This window comes from Hypoxylon fragiforme (genome assembly GCF_022984875.1).
Source record: "Hypoxylon fragiforme strain CBS 206.31 chromosome Unknown GGS25scaffold_9, whole genome shotgun sequence".
Classification (NCBI taxonomy): Eukaryota; Fungi; Ascomycota; class Sordariomycetes; order Xylariales; family Hypoxylaceae; genus Hypoxylon; species Hypoxylon fragiforme.
Genome location: NW_026054764.1, coordinates 2069343 through 2080667, shown reverse-complemented (window position 1 = coordinate 2080667; position 11325 = coordinate 2069343). Strand labels below are relative to the sequence as shown.

General features: G+C 47.2%; 4 protein-coding genes across 4 annotated transcripts; 2 read left to right on the top strand and 2 right to left on the bottom strand.

The window, feature by feature from the left end:
* Positions 1–791: 791 nt before the first annotated feature.
* Positions 792–2960, bottom strand: GGS25DRAFT_508036 (uncharacterized protein). The gene is made up of 3 exons (XM_049262435.1): positions 1304–2960; positions 859–1247; positions 792–816 (listed from the first exon to the last, which is right to left on the bottom strand). Exon 1 carries the CDS (start codon positions 2287–2289, stop codon positions 1315–1317), a length of 975 nt encoding a protein of 324 aa, XP_049113285.1. The 5' UTR covers positions 2290–2960; the 3' UTR covers positions 792–816; positions 859–1247; positions 1304–1314.
* A 61-nt stretch (positions 2961–3021) lies between these two features.
* Positions 3022–4427, bottom strand: GGS25DRAFT_534770 (uncharacterized protein; the record flags this gene model as incomplete). The annotated part of the gene is made up of 4 exons (XM_049265809.1): positions 3022–3521; positions 3652–4016; positions 4092–4147; positions 4229–4427. The coding sequence occupies 4 exons, from the start codon at positions 4425–4427 to the stop codon at positions 3233–3235; spliced, it is 909 nt and encodes a 302-aa protein (XP_049113284.1). The 3' UTR covers positions 3022–3232.
* A 935-nt stretch (positions 4428–5362) lies between these two features.
* On the top strand, positions 5363–6612 carry GGS25DRAFT_458897 (acyl-CoA N-acyltransferase). The gene has a single exon (XM_049258918.1). It carries the CDS (start codon positions 5637–5639, stop codon positions 6288–6290), a length of 654 nt encoding a protein of 217 aa, XP_049113283.1. The 5' UTR covers positions 5363–5636; the 3' UTR covers positions 6291–6612.
* A 2022-nt stretch (positions 6613–8634) lies between these two features.
* Positions 8635–11101, top strand: GGS25DRAFT_458797 (uncharacterized protein). Its single transcript, XM_049258917.1, has 2 exons — positions 8635–9289; positions 9369–11101. Exons 1-2 carry the CDS (start codon positions 9053–9055, stop codon positions 10983–10985), a joined length of 1854 nt encoding a protein of 617 aa, XP_049113282.1. The 5' UTR covers positions 8635–9052; the 3' UTR covers positions 10986–11101.
* Positions 11102–11325: the final 224 nt, after the last annotated feature.

Genomic DNA, 11325 nt, shown 5'->3' with positions numbered 1-11325 from the left:
CAGATGAGGGCGTCACCTCGAAGCAATTGGGTGAAGTTGGTAAGGATTATACCAGCCTTGACTGGGTTCAGAGAGTGGTTTCGACATGCGTCGCAAAACAAGCTAACGTCACGCCATTCGTTAAGGTTCAAAGTGATGTTTATTGTCGTGTGTTGCTTTGAGCAGTTCTTGAACGCAAGAGGGTATCATAAGTCGCCTAGTTCCGGTATCGGATACGTGATATAGTAACCCGTCACGCATTTCATGTCTATACCAGTTTGGTATCTCCTCGGGAGATTTAGTTTGGGCGGCTTGTTCCATGATGCCTCTAAGCCGTTGTAGCCGTTTGTCCTGTGCGTATGTCATTCCAATATATGTTTCGAGATCGCATAGGCTCGTGGGCTGGGCTATCTTCCGCAGAGCGTCTATCCGTCCCTGGGTGAGACCGGTCCCGACTCCGTCGACCATAAAGCCAACGAGTTGGATCATGGGGTAGCTGATGAAGGACTTGGCGGCCGTCAGCTGAAGGTTCAGCTTAGTTAGGTCCACGGAGCGTAGCGAGGTCTGGTTGCCAACCCCGCGGGTGGACCGATGGTCTGTAAGGATCACGACAGGAAGCTCGCAGAATTGCACTAGGACTCGAAGGTTCCGGCAAGTCCAGACGAGGCAAGACACCTCTAGCTCTGTAGCCTGGTGATTGGTTTTCGACTTGGTCAGTATCTTACTTAGAAACTGGATTGGGCGTATATTGTCCACATCCAACGTATTCCCGTCGCAGCCGTTTTCGCAGTGGAAAATCATTACCCCGTAGCTTCGCTCCAGTGAGGCGTCTATTTTCTTTAAAAAAAAAATGTTGTTACATTATAGTTCTAGTGCACCAGGTAGATGGAGTCTGTCAGCTGGGCTTGCAGAAGTCTGAAGCCTTCCTTCTACGCCACAATGGGTTCGAAGGTCACGTTCTTTGCCTAGCACTTCCTAGCTGTTGTCGTCTTCGGCACGCCCTTGACACTCTTCCGCCTGGCTGCGATCAGTTCGGTTTTACGCCTTTGTAGGGTTGAATTCAAGGTTGAGAAGATTTCACAACCCGCAATGCTTGAGCAGTTCAGTAAGAGTTAGGTTGCTATTGCCTGTGTCCACACTGAAACTGGTGCTGAAGTCAATTTTGAAGTTTAGGGGGAAGGAAACATCTAGCTTGAGGTTATGTGGTCTTATATTTACATTTTTGAAACGTTGAAATTACCTACGATATTGCAAGTACCGGGCATAATCTATGACGCATATGTAAGTACTACACCTGCATAGTTGAGGCAAGTTTTGAACTTACATTGTGTCGTACTACTCCTGAGCCGCCTTGCCCCTGACCTTTTCCCCTGCAGCAATAACCACTCTTTTCGTCTTGCCATTAACCCGCAGCATCCAGATCCTTAAGGCCGTGATAATAACCATAAGCGCCCATCTCTGCCCCAGCACATCCGCCGCCCCACTGCCCTTCCTCTCGATAGTGAAGGGGTGCATGAGATTCGATATCGTCTTCGTCCACGCCAGCAACGCCACGACCTCGTAACCGCCATCCTCCGACGCGGCAGCAGTGGATGCAGCCGAGGAAGTAGCGGCTAGACTGCTACTACTACTCTCGCCCTGTGGGGAAGAAGACCCCGTAGCAAGCCGCAGGAGCTTGTACCCCCCCTGAGCAGCCCCCGCATGCTTATCCTTCTTCGTGATCTTCTTCCACTCGAACTTCTCCCTGCGCGTCTTCTCCGCATCCCCGACCTCAATCGAGAACGAGAACGCGACGCCGTTGTCGCTCGTGGTGCGCGCGCGCATCATCTCTGTGACCATGCTGCTGGTGCTCGCGCCGGGGCGATCAAGGAGCGGCGGCGGCATGTAGATGATGCTGTTGTTGTTCATGCTGTACATCGACGCGGACAGTGCCGTCTCTTCACTGGTCGCGGCGAGCATCGGGTCCTTGGTTGTCGGCCCGTTGTGCAGGTGGATCCCCGGCCGCACGCCGAGCGGCCCGCTCATGCTGTACCCCATGTGCACCTCGACGGCGAAGAGGAGCTCGTTTTCGCTTGCGCCGATGTGGAACACTTTAAACCCCGAGAGGTTGGCTTGGTAGTACGCCCCTACGACCTTGGGGATGGTGCAGTAGATGGGCGATGCCGAAATCGGCGGTACTGTTGACGTTTGGCCCTCTTCATATCCAGGGGGCGCATCATCTGTGTGAGTAGGGTTTGCTGATGTGCTTTCAGTATATGCGGGCGGTTCCTCGACCCCCTCGGCAGCGGTTGTTTTGCCTTTGTCGGCCATTTGAAAATTCGTATCTGGCGTTTAACAGTCTATTATTGCTACGGCCTTAAATAGGTACCTTCCCGAAGAATTCGATTTACTAGAATATAGGCAGATTATATGTTATAAATAACCACTCCGTGAGGTTGAATGCAATGCCCCCCTGCACAGCCGCTGTGCTAGGCTGAAAATATCTTGGGTTCCTGCATCCGATTAGTCTTACGTACGGCTTTTTGTCGTTTCGATCCTTTGGACTGCCGATCAAACTCTGACCGGTCGAGAGAAGTGTCGATCGGATGCCTATTCTTGTAATTCACCGAATTCGTTGCTCTCACTTTTAGGCATCGTATTTCTTAAAAAGGTCCTGTGCAGTGCCTAGGTTAGGCCTTGGAAAGGGCCATTATATCAGAAGCTGCCAAGGGTAGGAGATAATGGTGCTGATATTATGGAGGCTTGAAATTGGACAAATAAATGATTGATGTTTTATTGCTAATCAGTAAACTGATACCCTACATAGGTAGGTACTGACGTAAGGTGTGCGCTCGACGTAAGTCCTATATTTACTGAAGCAGATAGGGAGAGGGGTCTTATGGTGTAAACTACGTGGCAGCTGCGTTATTCGTTTCAGTGCAGAATCCAATGTCAGCATGTTGGTATTAGATGTCACGTATGATAATAAGAAACGCATGTTGACGTCTGTTTACATAGAAAATTACCTGGGTGGGTAGTATTTAATACGTTTGCTGTTGGTAACACAGGCAAACGGCAAATTTGTCAGCACGGAAAGGGGGTTAATGAGAAGCAGCGCGTAGTCAGTCTAGCCGTGCACGGGGTAGTCGAGTGAAGCTCACTGCACAGATGCTGGCTGCATGCATGCATGCACTGAAATAGGCACGAAAAGATGAAATGGCTTCCCATTCTAAGCGAAGGGTTCTTTTTTTTGGCTTTTTAGTGTAGTGTTTACCTACACGCTAATCCTAGTGTCTTCCAGATCATCATAGCCTGGCGCAGCTCGTCGACGCCTCGGCGGCGTCGGCGTTGACAGGTGTACTCCATTGCTGTCGCTCTCAACGCGCTTGCCCCTCCAGGAGTTCATCACGCTATATGCCATGGGGAGGCAGGCGATTAGAATGGCCAGATTCGGCTCGAGGACTGCATATGCTAGCGAGTATTGGGATTCGATGGCGAACTCGATGTCGGTCCAGTCCTCGCGGATGACGGAGACGCATCGGAGAATCGCGATGATGGTCACGCTGATTGATGGCATCGACCTTAGATCAGCCAGCTATTATCGTATGTGGGGCACGAGGGAAAAGAAAAAAAAGGGGGGGGGGGGGGATGGGGAGTATATATTCGGGAGAGAGAAGCCAGGGAGGAACTTACATAAAACCAAGTAGAAACAGTAACATGATCTTGATCTTCGTATGCCGATTCAGGTTAAGATGCCAGATGGTCGGCAAGGGGACGACGAGGACCATGAGATCGCCGAAGATACAGAACGCTGAGAAATTATACATCAAAGCGCCCCGATTGCAAGTTTCTCCCCCGTCCGCAGCCATTCGCGGGTTGCACACTGCAAAGAGGGCGACGACGCCGACGCAGGCCCATATGATGAAAAAGGCACCGAGGGTCCTGACCATAATGCGCATGTGCTGGCTCTCGAAGAATATGCGCTGGTAGAAGCACAAGATGCTCAGCTTGTTCGTCAGGATGGAGACGACGAAGAGGATGTTGTGGGCTGTGATTATCTGGGAAGTGAGCTGTCAGTAAGATATGGATATCATAACAGATACAAGCTGGCAGCTAGCCGGCACCCAACACACCTTGATCAAGTAGAGACTCCCACTGAGGCCAATCTCAGAGACAGGATATCCGACTCCTGTGGTACAAACTATCCCATCATTCACCAAGAGTTAGTGAACGACTTGTGATATATAAGGAGGTAACGTGGACCACCTACGCACTCCTTCGACCGCCAAGAGAGTGAAAGCGAAGGTCATCGACACCAAGATGTATCCATCGTCCCAGCCGAAGCCAATCTTGAAGCCAATGTGCTGATAGATGCGAAGCCCGACTGCCGTCAGGGCAAGGAAGCAGATGAACGTGTTGACGGCGAAGAAGGCCGCCATCTGCGGCACCATCGGCAGCATGGTAGCCATGGTTTCGCTTTAGGGAGTCGCGGTTTTCCTACAGAGTTTACGTGCGTAGTGGCAGTTGGAGGAAAAGACTTCAAATAAGGAAAAAAAGGAAACCAACCCACATGGTGCGTTGGTTGTTGGGGAATTCGAACATAGAAGTATGGAACAAAGCATCGTGGACGCCCTTGAAATCAATACTGTACTGCTTCCGAAATAGACAACGGTTTTGGGGTCAAAGAAAACAACCACGCCAAGCGTACGTAAATTTCGAAAGCTAACTGGCCGTTATATTTGTTCACGTTGCAAATGCAAGCCATGTGAGGATCGTGTAAGCAGCCAGTTTGGTATTATACTATATAAATCGTGTCAGTCATGTTGGCAGATTGCTTCCCGAGCAGTAACTCGAGTAAGCACATATTCAAACCGTGTCGCCGCAGACGTCATTCAACATACTTTCTAACACTTGGAAGTCTGAGAAACTCCATTGCTTCTCTCAACTCCGTCGCCCTTCCTACATTACCCAAGACTATCCCTATCGGCACATAGGTAAGTACGGCCCGAGATGGCTGTGAACCCGACCATGCACCACGAGCCGGGCCGACCTGGCCATAGCTGTATTGTGAAAATAACAAAGAATAGATATAAAGAATCGGTTGTGATGAGAGCCGATTACTACGAATTTGCTGATCGAAACGTGTAACCCTCTATCACAATAACCGTAGAAATCTTGAGCAACGTGGACGGTTGAACAGCTATCTGTTGAGCAGTATTCTTTGTTAATATATTTTCATTGTAAGTATTGCTTGCTTGAGCATGGGTGAGGAATGTAGTGGTTAAATTTAGTAAGTGGCTTGCATAAGGATCTAGAAAAGTTATATATATTGATAAGATGCATAATTACCTATATGTAAATATCAGGTCTGGCTGAAACGTGGGGGTATTAGATATATCGTAGATATCCCTATTGAATCTGCAACTTTCATGAGTTCTAAATCAACGAACAAGGCTCTAACTATAGGAATCGGATTCATAAGCTGCCTAGGTAGTTAGATCGTATGGTAGTGGGATTAGGAAGACGTGCACCATTCCACTTCGGGATGATCGTTGGATTAGTCGTGAGTCATGAAGGAGCTAAAGCCCTGTCGTCTTCGAAATATAAAATATATGATCGTGATATTCGAAAGGCACCGAGATTTGTGGTGATATCGATAAAGTCGACCTTCATTCACAATGTCTGAAGAGCAAAAAGTGAAAGTCAAAACGCGGCTTCCAGTGCCGCCGCCCCTGATTGCGGAAAGAAAACCAATCCATACGGAGCGTTTGATTATACGCCCCATGAATGAAGCATATCTCGACGGCATTCATGTCTTACGCACTCAGCCTGAGGTGATGATATATACAGTAGCTGGGCGAATCGATGCCGACAAGGAGGTGACGCGGGAATTCATGTCGCGCTTCCTACCGCCTTACGATAGTCAAAGTTACGGAACTATGATCTGCCTCGCATCAACAGACGAAGTAATCGGGACGGGAGGTGTGAGAGTGATCGACCCTAACTCCGGTTGGCCTGAAATTGGATATACGTTTAAAACGGAGCACTGGGGGAAAGGGTACGCTACAGAGTGGATGAAGGGCTGGCTCAGCAACTGGTGGACACTCCCTCGATCCGAGGTTGAGATGGAAGTGGACGCGGGATCGGTGGACGGGCCCGGTGAGTCACCGGAGAAGATCTGGGCCGTGGTTGAGGGCGGCAACATTGGCAGTAAGCGTGTGCTTGAGAAGCTCGGGTTCCGGAAATTTAAGCAGTGGACCGAGCCAGATAACCGGGAAGGATTTCCAGATAAATTGACATTGGTTGGATATGTGCTTTCACACGAGTCGTGAACTATTAGAGTTACATTTGGACTAGTAGAGTGAGACGTGGAGTTATTGGTTATTGGTGGGATATGTACTTAGATTTTGCCCTATATCTAGAACATCAACGCTGCTCTTTCTAGGTTAGAATGGTATAAACTGGATTGTCGATGATTCTTAGGGTATAGCCACGTGACGACTGGCATACAAAGCGCATACCTACATAGCAGAGGTGAATACTGCCGTGTAGGACATCAGCCTGTGATACCTAGGTAGGTAGGTAGACACTTGATGGTGTCACGATTTGCTCCGAGACAGCCCCGGAGCACATGCTGGGATACTAGGTACGCAGGCTACACCACGCACAGCCTACTAGACAAGTCGTACGAAGAGACACTATTGTCTAAGTGTATATCGGATTGAAGGTCCAGCCATTGCTGATCCAAGGCACACCGACGTTTGTGGTACCTGTATTTACTGCTTTGTGCTGAAGGGAAGAAAACCGATGAGTGAGTTGAGCGATTACACTACATGCCAAGTTGAAGTGTCGAACGATACTTGTGGATGATGACTGTCTTGACAACAGTCTTATTGGTTTGTAAGGTATGACGAACCAGTTAATAGGTACCAACGGGCAGGGAAAGTGAGTAATCAACACTACGAGTCAGCCAAGTTCGTTTGATGTTGGTATAATTGTGATTGGTTTGTGTGGTTTGTATTGCATTATCACATAAGTCGCAAGGTTGATGTGACTTTGCAGTATAGAAATGTAAAAGTGTAGAAACATGGGGCATTGGTGTAGATTAGAATGAAACAGAATAACAACTATGTAATGGAAAGAAAGTTGGAACAATCAATGTCGAATAAAAGTTAGATGCTGAAGAATTCGAAACATACCTGGTATCGTTGACCCAACATTAGTACCTACATACATAGTAGTACATACATGTATTGTATGTAATGGAACATTGAAGCTTCAATGCTGAGGTTAATTGTTGTAAGGCAGGTTTTGGCACACTAAGGCCCCGATCGGAATCTTTCTTAAACTGCCTCTTAGAAAGTGGAGAGGTACATTCAAATGCATAAAGAATATATGGGTCCAGGATGTATCTTTTCATCCCCTGCGATTCTCTTCCAGAATTGAACTTTTGGAGTCAGAATTGAACCTCTGAGGTTACCGACCGCAATATTCAAATTCAAATAATCCAAATAAATTCAAATAAAATTCAATTTAATAGCCACCTTCGTAAATAAATATTCATTAAAACGCTATAAAATTGAATAATAATTGATTCTTTTTTCAATAATTTTATCTATTTAAATGGATTTTATATATCTAAAAAAGTGTTTATTCTTAAAAATGAAATGCATATTTGACCCACTTTGTAAGGTCGAGTTTAACGTAAGACCCTACCTTTCAACCGCCTCTTAAAAAAGGCCTTATTTTTGAGAAAAAATGGAGACGCTTTACCTGTTGTAGTTTAGTTTTTGACCCAATTTAAAAGATACCTGCCAAGAGGCTCTTAAAATCGTTACAGGGATCTTACAGAATTTGTGCAAATAGCTTCCTAGCTGTTTTGAGTAAGGTGTTGTTTTTATGTTGTGGCTGATGACTTTTATGACCAAAAACCCACTTTATAGTAGGGATATTTAAGTAAGAGGCAGTTTAAGAAGGATTCCGATCGGGGCCTAACTACGTCAGAATAATTATTCTATCATCACTAGCAATTGCTACTAGTTACTAGGTGTAGTATGTACCTATACATTTACCTATACATTGATGCATTCCGGTTAGTAGGGTTAGGCACGTGTCAGTTAATAATTTGGCGCGGGGTTTTTTCTTTTTCAATTCTTCCCTGCTTCTTTTTATTCCTTGCTTTAATCAACTTGTCTACCTACCTAGGTAGGTATCTAGCCCGTCCAACTGGTAGAACTTCTGGGCTATCATGCTGGTAGAATTGCTGGTAGAACTCGTAGAATTCTCGTTTCTGGCCTATCTTTAAATCTTTAAACCTTGGAATCCTACCGAGTCGTACCAACCATCGCCCATCTCCCGCTTGTTCCATCCAATCCATCCAATCCACCCCAACCCATCCAATCCCCGCCTTACAACATGCATTGCGGAATGTTTCTCCCAAGACACATCAATCTACGGATACGACTACGGCCATGGGCTGTGTCAGCCTGAAATCACTTGCAGCTACATACATACATCTATGTATCGTACCTTTTACCACCTACTCCAAATGAACTACATACCCAGGGATTTTTTGAAAAATTTTGATTTTTTTGGTCTTCTGTTCTCACCCATCTCCATGTCCATCTAACCAACTACACCTACCTAACCAGACCTACCTGACCAATACGCCCTACCTTTTTCTACTTGGGTCCCAGGTTGCCTCTTATTATTAACCATACCTAGGCACCTAACGTTACCTACTGTTAGATATGCTCATACCTACACCTATAATACTTATATCTACATATTTATGTGCCTCGTTGTTACCTCGTTCTTCGTGACACAACAGCTGCCGTGGTTATTCATTTGCGAATGCGGTAATAGCTATTTGCCCCCCTTAAATATTCTTGGACGGCTCATTTTTCCCATCTATTCCGTCTGCTCCATCTATTGTCGTCTTGTTCAGTAATGCTACCTAATTACCTTGATACCTCCGAGAAAAATATCTCCCTCGTTAACGTCGGAGCATCTTTATACCTTGCGCTATAATTTATCTTTCATTTATTTGCGCTACTTCAGTTATCACTAAACTTGCGTGGAACTAAAGGTAAAAATGGCGAGTCTTCGACCTGACTCGGGCGAACCAGCCGGCTCTCCTCGGACCAACCATACATCGGATCCTCGGTCGCAGTCGCAGTCGCAGTCGCAATCACAACCACAGCCAGAGCCGCAGCCGCAGCCAACAACACCAGAAACCGACACGAAGGGTTACTATGGTTATCTTTTTAATAAAGACAAATCACCAACTCACATTCTCGATGCCCTGCTTCGCGCTATTGGACAGTATATAGTATGTCTTATCTTGCTTTTCTTTACTCTTCCTGTCGCAAATTTGGTGGCGAAATCTTGCTAAGTCAAGCGTTGAACAGTCTGCCAATATTGGTGATAGAAACGTCCGTGACCTAAATCCGAAGAAGCTAGCAGCCTTCTATCATGCCGTCGGCGGCGATTATGATTCGCTCTTTATAAACTGCCCCTATAAGTCTATATCTTATATATGGCAAGCACTGGGAGTCCAGCATACTCTGCAGCCGACCGAAAATCTCTTTGAGCCCCCATCTATCCCCGCCTTAACATTATCAGGATTCGTGCGATGGGAGACCATTCAGATTCTCCTCGAACCGCAAGAGCATGTGCCATTCATGCAATTCGCTGTTCGCAATTGGGTTTTGGTACATCCCGATACAGGGAGACCCTTTCCAGTTGATTTACCGACAGAAGCCTTCCCTACCGAATCAGACCCCGAAACAGACGCATGGCACAAACAATGCGCTCGAAAACTGCGGGACGAGGCAACCCCTAAAGACGAAAACCCGCCTGAGCGAAAGCCATCTGATCCTCGGATACGCACTACTTTTACTCACGTGCACAACCCGCAGAGCAACACTTCCGCACCTCGTCATAGACCGGAAATGGATTACTTTCAACGAGAAAGGCCAGTCTCATATGCTCATATACCAAGGAGTAATTATGCGAAACCTCATTTTACGGCCAACGTCTCGCCGCCACCGCCGCCACCACCGCAGCGGCGACCAAGCACCGGCAATAGTGCCCGCAGCAGTGTTGGTAGTACCAGCAGCAGCAGCAGCAACGGTTCGCCGCCTCGACCACCTAGAAGGCCGAGTTATACGAATACACGCCGTCCCGAGGTAGAGGAGCCTCGTATCGCAACTCATCTCGATCCTCATCACCAGCCAGGGCCGCGTCGGCATAGTCATTCCAGGCCCTATGTCTCACACTCGGATTCCGATCCGGACATACCGTCGCGTCATAGTTCCAAATCAAGACCGCAAGGCCCTATTCCGCCTCCCACGTCCATACGTCACATGCCAGTTGTGACACCTGTTCAACCGGTGATGATTCCTACTCGTCCTCGTCGTAGTGAAGTCCATCCCGATGATGTTCGTCGACGGAGTTTGCCAGCTGAGATAAAGCAGAGGTTTGCCTCGTTTCTTTCCGGATCGAACGACCGTCATCGAAGCACTTCCCGTGAAAAGCGCAACGCAGCAAATTTAGCACCCAGCGTACGTTTCCGAAGAGAAAATATTCATCCACGCCTTAGCCGAAGTGGATCAGGCGAGTCACATTTTAGCGATGATTCAGATACAGAACTGTTTCCAAAATATCCCTCACGCTCTCACCACGAGCGTGAACGGCTTCGCGAGCGAGTCATTGAAAAGGAGCGACAGAAAGAACGCGACCGAGAAGATGAGTTGGATAGGAGGTCTCGACAAGAGAGGTATTTGCGAACGACGACACATCGAAGGGCAAGTAGTCATACGGACATCGACAGAAGAGGTAGAGACTACGTGTGGGATCACAGGAGTAGAGACCGAGACACAGATTACGACAGAGACACCAGAAGAGTGGTCACAGCCGATGAAAGAGAACCACGAGATCGACGACGATATAAAGACAGGGGCCCTAGTCCTGTGTTTACTGGTGTGGGGGGCAGGCGGTATCCTGGAGAGCCTGCTTGGAAATAACGATTGAGATATGAAATATGAATGGTACGAAAACTCTCGGAGTGTATTGGAGTTTAGGGCGTTGTGATGAAGTGATCTAGGCTAACTAACAAAGGCCAGAGTTACTTATGTAGACGGGTAATCTTAACAGGCATTGTTTTACTATGTAGTTTACAAGCGGTTTTTTTGCTGTGTATAGATAGTAACTAATTTTATTTGAAAAGGGGACAATCATACATCTCTCAATTTTGACTATTTGGCATCACGATGGCTGGTCTTGATACTTGTCCTTACGAAATACCTACCATACCTAGGTGTTCCAAATAAGGTCTCCAAGCTATCTATGAGAGTCGATTTATGA

Excerpts from the sequence above, each read along its gene's own strand:
- GGS25DRAFT_508036 (XM_049262435.1), bottom strand. The coding sequence starts at position 2,289 with ATGGCCGACAAAGGCAAAACAACCGCTGCCGAGGGGGTCGAGGAACCG.
- GGS25DRAFT_458897 (XM_049258918.1), top strand. The coding sequence starts at position 5,637 with ATGTCTGAAGAGCAAAAAGTGAAAGTCAAAACGCGGCTTCCAGTGCCG.
- GGS25DRAFT_458797 (XM_049258917.1), top strand. The coding sequence starts at position 9,053 with ATGGCGAGTCTTCGACCTGACTCGGGCGAACCAGCCGGCTCTCCTCGG. Across the intron at positions 9,290-9,368 it reads GCGCTATTGGACAGTATATA|TCTGCCAATATTGGTGATAG; the intron begins GTATGTCTTATC and ends AGCGTTGAACAG.